This window comes from Sapajus apella, unplaced genomic scaffold (assembly GCF_009761245.1).
Source record: "Sapajus apella isolate SASKATOON/1434 unplaced genomic scaffold, GSC_monkey_1.0 scaffold68, whole genome shotgun sequence".
Taxonomy (NCBI): Eukaryota; Metazoa; Chordata; class Mammalia; order Primates; family Cebidae; genus Sapajus; species Sapajus apella.
The window spans coordinates 597,053-605,524 of record NW_022437008.1 but is presented as its reverse complement, the minus strand read 5'-3'; the positions used below and the strand labels follow the sequence as shown (position 1 = coordinate 605,524).

Here is an 8,472-nt window from a genome sequence, read left to right as displayed (position 1 = left end):
CAGCCCCTCCTCCCTCAGACCCAGGGGTCCCAGTCCCCATCCCCTCCTCCCTCAGACCCAGGGGTCCAGGCCTCAGCCCCTCCTCCCTCAGACCCAGGGGTCCCAGTTCCCAGCCCCTCTTCCCTCAGACCCAGAGGTCCCAGTCCCCAGCCCCTCCTCCCTCAGACCCAGGGGTCCAGACCTCAGCCCCTCCTCCCTCAGACCCAGGGGTCCCAGTCCCCAGCCCCTCCTCCCTAGTTCTCAGGCTCGCAGCCCGGCCGCACCTGCACACAGTCTGTGTTGTATTTCCGGCAGACCTCTTCCACTGACATCTTGTGCTCTGTCTGAGGAACAGGAATTTGGGGGAGATGGTGAGTGCCTAGGCCAGCCAGGAACTGGCGGGGCTCTCTGGAGGGTGTGTGGGCAGAGGGCGGGGCTTACCATAGCCACCTCCTTCTTGAGGTCATCCAGGTCCCGGCGCTCCTTGCCCTTATTCTTCTTGGGCGAGCCCTTGTCATCTTTTTTGTCCTGCGAGGTGGCGATACGATAGCTGTCAGAGCCACCAGACTGCGGGCGAGAAGGGGTTCCAGGGGTACACCGGCCCTCCGTGCCCCGGCTGCCCTCCTGCCCTATGCCCCTCATCTCTGGGTGGGGGGTTGTCTGCCTCTCGGGATCCCCCTGTCTCTCCCGGTGCCTCTTGGTGACTTTGGGCCTTGTGAGTCTCGTCTGCTCCGAATGGCTTCCCTGTCTCTGGCTCCAGGTATCTCTGAGTCTCTGTCCCTGCAGGTCCCTGTTTGGCTTCTGCCTGTGCTTCTGTCTCTGTTTCTGTGCTCATCTTTTTGGCTCTCTCCCCTTCTGTGTTCTGTGTTCTGTGTGACTTTGTTGTTGTTTTTTGAAACAGTGTCTCGCTCCGTTGCCCAGGCTGGAGTGCAGCAATCACAGTTCACTGCAGCCTCGACCTACCAAGCTCAGGTGATCCTCCTGCCTCAGCCTCCTGCATAGCTGGGACCATAGGTGTGTGCCACTATGCCTGGCTAATTTTTTAGTTTTTTTTTTCTAGAGATGAGGTCTCACTATGTTGCCCAGGCTTGTCTCTTAACTCCTAGACTCAAGCGTTCCTCCTGCTTTAGCGTCCCAAAATGTTGGGATTACAGGCGTGAGCCACTGCATCTGGCCTCTATGTGGCTTTTTAACTCTGTGCTTCTGTCTCTTCTTCCCTCTTCCTGGCCCTGTCCAGCTTTCCTACATATCTGTCTTTTGCTGTGTCTCCATCTGTGTCTCTCTATCCCTTTCTCCTCTGTCTGTCTCTCCAGGCCTCCGTTTGTGCCTCTTTGTCTTATTGCTGCTTCATCTCTCTGTCTCCTGTCTCTCTCTCTCCATCTCTGTATCTCTGTCTCTGCAAGCCTCTTTCTCTCCCTTGATAGCTCTCTCTCCATTCCTCTGATCTCTTTATGTTGTCTCTCTCATTCTCTATCCTGATCCCCGTCTCTGGGTCTCTCTGCATGTGTCTTTCTATGATTTTGTCTCTCTCTGATCCCTGCTTCTTTCTGTCTCTCTGACTTGCATGATGTCTGCCTCCATCCCTTGGCCGCCTCTCCCCAGGTCTGGGGAGTTTCTGTCTCTCTGGGTTCTTACTTCCCTCTGAATTGGCAACTCAAGGATCAGTAGTTTCCGTCTCTTTTTCCATCTTTTGGTCTGTCTCTGTCATTGTGTCTCCATCTTCATCTCTCAAGCTGTCTCCTTCCCTGGGGTGCTCACATCGCTCCCTGCTGTCTCTATTCCTGTTTCAACCTCTCTATCTCTCCCCGAACCCTCCCCCACCACCGCCGTCTGTCTCTCTCCTGTCTCCCTCTGGGATCTGCCTACCTCTTTCTCCCGTCTCTCCCTGGGATCTCCTCTCCATCTCTGAATCTCTTTCTCACTATCACTAAGCTCTCTTATTTATGTCTGTCTCTGTCTCTCTTCCTCTGTCTCTCTTTGGAATTTTCCTTTCTGTCTCTCAAATCTTCCGTCCCCTCCTTCCTCTCATTCTCTTTCTCTCATTGTCTCATCCTGGAGTTTTCCTCCCTTTCCTCCCTGTCTCTTTCTTCCTCTGTCTCTCTCTGGGATTTCCTCAATACCTCACTCCCAATGTCTCTCTTCTCTGGGGCCTTCTCCTCCCCCCCCATATATAGATATAGATATACAGATATAGATATAGATATGTATATATCTGTTTGTCTCTGTAGGACCTTCCATTCTCTTTCACTGTCTCTCGCTGGGCTCTTCCTTCCTCTCTCTCTCTCTTTCTGTCTCTACTTCTCTCTCTCTCTCTCATATATATATATATATATATATATATATATATGTATGTATCTTTCTGTATCTTTTTGCAGGACCTTCCTCTCTCTTACTGTCTCTCTCTGGGAACTTCCTCTCTCTCTCTGTATACATATGTATATGTGTATATATATGAATGTATACATGAATGTATCTGTCTCTTTCTGTAGGACCTCCCTCTCTCTCTGTCTCTCCCTGGGATCTTCCTCTGTATCTCTGCCTCTTTCTCTAACTTTCTGGGATCTTATTCTCTATTTCTGTCTCTCTGAGATCTAGCTCTGTCTCTAGGATCTGCTTCTCTATCTCTGTCTGTCTATATCCCTCTGTCTCTGTCTCTCTCACTGTCTCCCTCTGAGACCTTCTCTGTCTCTGTCTCTGTCTTTCTCTGGGATCTTCCATGTGTGGGGCTGTGGAGCGTGCTTAACAGAGGGTGGGCCTGGCTGGGTCCCTGGAGGACAGAGCAGGAGAGCAAGAGGCAGAAGCCCAGTCCCAGCTTGAACTGCACGTGGTATGAGTGCCTGAAGTCCCAGTTTGGGAGCCTGGGCGATAGGGAGGGCAGTGTTGGAGGCTGGTGGGAGGGGTGGGGCGAGGCTGGGTGCCGCCAGGGCCGCTGACAGGCCCTGCAGGCCCAGGGCCAAGCTGGGATCCGAGGCTCAGTGCGGCTCAGCGCTAATCTCCTCGTGACCTTGTAGAGGGCCTGAGCTGCCTGCTGTCTGCCCCCAGACCCAGAGGCTGAGTAGGAGGGTGGGGTGTGCAGGGAGGGGCAGCAGCCTGGAGATCTGGGAGCCTCAAGAAGGGGTGCAGGGGGTGGGAGGGAGGCTTGGCCCTGCGCCAGCCCTGCAGCAGCACTGCGTCTCAGACGTGGAGGCATAGAGGCTTGGGGGACGGGGAGACCATCTTTCATACTCCCCTGCAGAGCCAGGGTTGCTCTCAGCCTTGCTCAATGGGGTAAACCCAGGGACAGAGAGACATGGGAAGATGGAGAGATGTGGAGCCACAAAGGCGTGAGATTGAGTCCTGTGCAGGAGGTCAGGAGAGGGCAGAGATGGGGTTCCGGAAAGAGAGAGAGAAAACCAGCTGCCCAGCTGCCCACAGAAAAGCTTACCGAAGGCTGGGAGCTGATGCTTGTGGTGGGGGAGTGGGGTGCAGCCCGTAAAAGCTAAGGGTGGGGCTGGACTCTTCGATCCTGAGAGAGGCTGGGGACCTGGACCCCTGAGTCTGAGGGAGGAGGGGCAGGGGCCTGGATTCCTGGGTCTGAGGGAGGAGGGCCTGGGGGCCTGGACTCCTGGTCTGAGGGAGGAGGGGCTGGGGCTGGATACCTGGTCTGAGGGAGGAGGGGCTATGCCTGGACTCCTGGACTGAGGGAGGAGGGGCTGAGGCTGGACACCTGGTCTGAGGGGAGAGGCTGTGCCTGGACTCCTGGTCTGAGGGAGGAGGGGCTGGACCTGGACACCTGGTCTGAGGGAGGAGGAGCTATGCCTGGACTCCTGGTCTGAGGGAGGAGGGGCTGGGCCTGGACATCTGGTCTGAGGGAAGAGGGGCTGGGACCTGGACTCTTGGTCTGAGGGAGGAGGGACTGAGGGCCTGGACTTCTGGCTTACCCTGGCCCTGGCCTTGGTTTCTGCTTGCCCTTGCCATGACCAGATCCCCTTGAGGGCGGGCTCCCATCTGTTGGGGTGCAGAGCTGAGGCTTTCCCAATCAAGGCAGGAGGCCCAGATGGGCGCGCTGCGGGGCGAGAGCACCTCCGAGGGTGGGGGCCACGCCTGTCTCGCTGTGGCCGCCTCTGCAGCTCCTTGCCATTTTCTTTGCTGTCTGCCTCTCCCTGATCTGGCGCCAGCTCTCACAGCCTCTGCGCCTGGGCCAGCCTCCCCTCCCCCTCGCAGGGGACCTGGCCCACATCTCTGGGCATCCCTCCCTTGACCTCCCCCTTTGCCCTCTGCCTCCTCTTCCCGTCCCTCAGGCTGACTGTGATTGCTGCTGGATAGGAAATATCTGTCCTTGTGTCTTCCTCTGAGCCTCAGTTTCTCATTTTCTCTCTCAATGTCCCTCTATGTGTCTCAGCCATGTCTCTCTGCTTGTCTCTGTCTCTTTGTCTCTATGTCCATGTCTCTTTTTGTGTCTTTCTCAGAGCATCTCTCTCTGTCTTTCCATGTGTTTCTGTCTTTCCCTCCCATGTCTAAGCTGCCTTCATTTCACCTCTCGTCCCCACTCCTTTTCCTAAGACCCACCCCCCACTTCCTTCTTTAGGGCTTTGAGCATCAGTCGTCTCTCCCAGTCCATCCACAGTTTCCCTTCCTCCATTCCACTTACCTGACAGCCATCACTGACTACCCCTTTCTCCCTTCTCTCCCCTAGTCCTGCCCCAACCCAATTCTCCTTCCCAGCCCCCCGGCCCACCCCACCCCACCCCACAGATCTGCAGCCCCATCCCCCACCTCCATCCCTGGGCCCATCAGCCTTTATCCGCCATCTTTGTCCCCAGCCCTTAGACTCCCCTTCCACTGGCCTCTCCTGCCCTCTGCATCACACCTACCCCCTCCTACCCCACCCTCTCCTCCCTTGATTCCCCCCTGCCCAGCCCCGCCCCAGACACACAGGGAGGAATCCAGGGCTGCAGTAAGGGTCAGGTGGTCACCCAGGGAGGGAGGCGGCATCTGCTGGAGAGACTCACAGACAGACAAGGACACACGGACACAGAGGCAAGGACACAAACAGGCATGCACGCTGCCCACTACACATTTGCACACACACACCCTCAGCCGTGAGCTCAGTCTCTCCACCGTGGCTCTCCTGTTCCTCTCCTTCCAGCCTCCGATGCCTGCTCCCCTACAGTAGGGGCTGCACACACACACACTGCAGCCCCAGGCAGCAACACTGCAGAGCCCGCATACACACACACACACACACACACACTGCGGAGCCCCCCCTATCCAGGCCTGGAAGGAGAAAGAGAGGTCATCTGATGTCCATCCCATAGCCCGGACCTATCCGCACCCTGCCAGGGAAGCCGGGGAGGGGGTTGGGGGGACTTCAATAACCCCAGACGCACTAACAGGAACTCTCAGACACACCCAGACGTGATGGCAGACTTTCAGACACCGTGGGGGCCACACACTCGCTGCCAGGGCCTGACCGAGCCAGCAGCTCCCATACACACATGCAACCGTGCACATGCAACACCACAAGGTCAGGTGGAAATGCTGAGGGCTGGCCCTCGACCCCGGGGACCCCCGCACACAAAGCCATGCCAACGTGCGCCACAGGCCCCCCGCCGCCCCCAGCAGCCCCGTGCACACATTCGCAGCAGCCCCAAGACCACGCGGATCGGCCAGGTCAGCCGGCACCCCGGTTGTGGCAGGCCGAGCCCGGTGCGCAGGGGTCCAGGAGCCCCCGCCCCCCGTGCACACCCAATGTCACTGGCCCCACAATGTCACACAGAAGCGGCGCCCAGTCGGCCCAGCACCTACCCCCATCTTGGCGGCTCCGCGGGGAGAGGGCCGGGCGGGCGCGTCGGGGGCCTCGGGGCGGGCTCAGGCGCGGGCTCGGGCTGGGGACCTCTGCAGCGCCCGCGCCTCTGTCGGTGTGCGCGTCCGTCCGTCCGTGGGTCCCACCGCACAGAGGCTGCGGCGGCCGCCGCCTCCGCCTCCTCATATGCCCGCGTCCGCGGGAGGGGGCGGAGCTGGCCAATCAGGGGCGCCGCCGCGCTGACGGACGGCCCGCGGCTCCGCCCCTGGTACTGCAGCTGTCCTCTCCCCTGGGCTCCGCAAAAGTGGCCGCGCTGCCGCGAAGGGGGAGCGCTGCGGGGCCGTGGGGATTCCCGGAGACCCCCGCAATAGGGGACCTGGAGATCCTCTCAATATGGGACCTGGAGATCCCCTCAATATGGGGTGGGGCCTCCAAGGAGGGGCGCTCAGGGAAGGAGAACCTCGGAAATCCCCTCATTGTGAAGGTGTGCCATCAGCGAGAAGGGTGCGCTGAGGGAGGGGAGTAGTGAGACGGGATGGGAGGAAAGCTCGGTGAATCGCTGCAGTGTGGCACCAGGGCCCCTGAAGATGGTGGATGGGGGTATGTTCAGGAAGAGGGCCCTGCAGGAGGGGAAATTGGAGGGGGACACAAGAGAGCTAGGAAGGCCCCGCATTTGAGGAGGGGTGCTGGGGGGAGGAGCCCTGAGATTTCCTCACTGTGGGTGCCCCCACTACGCCTGAGCTATCCAATGAGACACAACCACACAGGGTACAGGGGAGACACAACACAGTGGAGGAGAGCCCCAGGAGACCCAGAAAATGCCCAGCGTCACAGTTGCACAGGACCATCAACCTGATAGTCCAGATGCTGGGGACATGCACACACCACAGGGTCGCACTTACATTCCATCACACACCAGCATGTACCCTCACACACAGAACAATACCCCATCACACAAACCCAGAGTCTCAAACATGTAGGGATGAAACACATATATGGCACACACACACACACCCATCACACCACAACAGAATCACAATCACAGCCTTAAAGTGCTGTGCAGACTCACACGGACTCTAGAACATCACAGATCCACACATCACACACTCAAACACACCTGACCTCCCAACATCTCACATAGAAACCCACACCATGCAACCTGTAAACCAACACACATGTGCACTCAGCACTATCACACAGGCACAAGTCTCACACTGCCTCCAGACACACAACATCAGCCTTTGTGGACATCGTTGCATGATCCCACAATGTCACACTCTTCATCACACACATTGCTCCCCAGTGTGTCTGGGCATGAGCAATGGCCCACAGTGCTAAATTGCCTATGCTAACTGTGAATGACAGACAAAAAGGTGCACACACACAAAGTACAATAATTCAAACACAAGTCACGTGACACCCACACACCTCCCACACATACATCACGTTATTGCAGCACCACACAGCCATCTTTGTTACACCTCCAAACACACCTCAACGCCCTCACCCACGACACACAGTATATGTACACACACAGACGCAGAGCCAGCACCCACACCTCAGGCCTGCCACCAACACAACACCCCATCAGCCACCCCACTGGAGCCCAAGAAGTTGAGGCCTCTCCACCCCTCCAATGCCACTTTGTTCTATGAGGAACACCACAGACTCTCCCTGGGGATGATAGAAAGGGAAGGGAGAGAGAGAGCGAGCATTTGACCTTGTAGCTTTCTCAGAATGTGTGTATCCTCCCCACCTATGGGAGAAGAGACGTGAGGGACACAGGCAAGGGACAGGGAGTGGTGTTATGAGGGTGGGTGGATGAAGGTCGAGGACCTGGTGCAGGGAAATGTGTGAAAGGCTTCGGGCCAGAGAAAGGCACAGAAACAGAGAGAAATTCAGAGCCACAGCACACGGACAGGGGACAGAGACAGGGCCAGGAAGTGGATGGAGGCCTTCCCCAGCGCCCAGAGCCCCATCCCAATCCTGTCCTCTGACCCATCCCCATCTTTCCCGCTGTCCTTTGTTGCCATGGTAACAGGGAGGCTGCTTCTGCAGCAAAGGAGGTTGGGCCTGCAGACTGGGCTGTTGCTATGGAGACTGGGAAAGGGGGAGGAGCCACATGTTTTAACCCAGGTGCCTTGCCCCCAGATGCCCCCTCCTCAACTCTGCCCCTTCCTGGGGGAGGGAGAGGCTATCAACATATCATCCCTTCCTTCTCTTGACACCTTGGCCTAAAGGCATGGGCCTGGACCACGGAGAATGGGATTGGGGAGATGGAGAAGCCTGGGGAGGTGGGGGAGGCCTGGATTCCAGGAGATTCTAGGCTCTGTCTGCTCTTGCTCTCCAGCTGGGCCGGGGGAGGCCTCAAGCCCTTCCCATCCCACCTCAGACACAAGCTCATGTCCCCCCTCATGCACTCCCTTCTCAGGCACGAGCCCGATGAGACTGATGACTGTGCATCATGCTCCCAGTGAGATTCTGCAGAAGTTGGGGGGGGGGGCGGAGAGGAGGAAAGACCTGGGAAGGTCACAGGGATAAAGGGGGATAGAGGAGCTAGGTGTGAGAGGCAGAAAGAGAGACAGGAGGAGAAACAGGCAGCCCAGAATGAGAGAGAGGCATATACAGACAGACTGAAAAAGAGAGATTGGCAGACAGAGATGAGAACTCAGAAACAGTGCAACGGAAGAGCTCAGTGAAGGTGACAG

The 8,472-nt window shown here is 57.6% G+C and overlaps 1 protein-coding gene across 3 annotated transcripts in view; it reads right to left on the bottom strand.

Annotated features, from left to right (window-relative positions):
* The window catches only part of ATP1A3 (ATPase Na+/K+ transporting subunit alpha 3), a 27,855-nt gene extending 21,887 nt beyond the window's left edge, over window positions 1-5,968 (bottom strand). Inside the window, exons 1-3 of one of the 3 annotated variants that reach the window (XM_032249224.1) lie at window positions 5,767-5,968; window positions 421-507; window positions 264-323 (exon numbers count right to left, since the gene is read on the bottom strand). In XM_032249224.1, the coding sequence (XP_032105115.1) occupies window positions 264-323; window positions 421-507; window positions 5,767-5,772 (153 nt within the window). In that variant the 5' untranslated portion in view covers window positions 5,773-5,968. Of the gene's footprint in view, window positions 1-263; window positions 324-420; window positions 547-5,079; window positions 5,290-5,766 lie in introns of those variants that run through there. The other 2 variants (XM_032249223.1, XM_032249222.1) reach the window with 2 other exon arrangements.
* Between the last annotated feature and the right edge of the window lie 2,504 nt (window positions 5,969-8,472).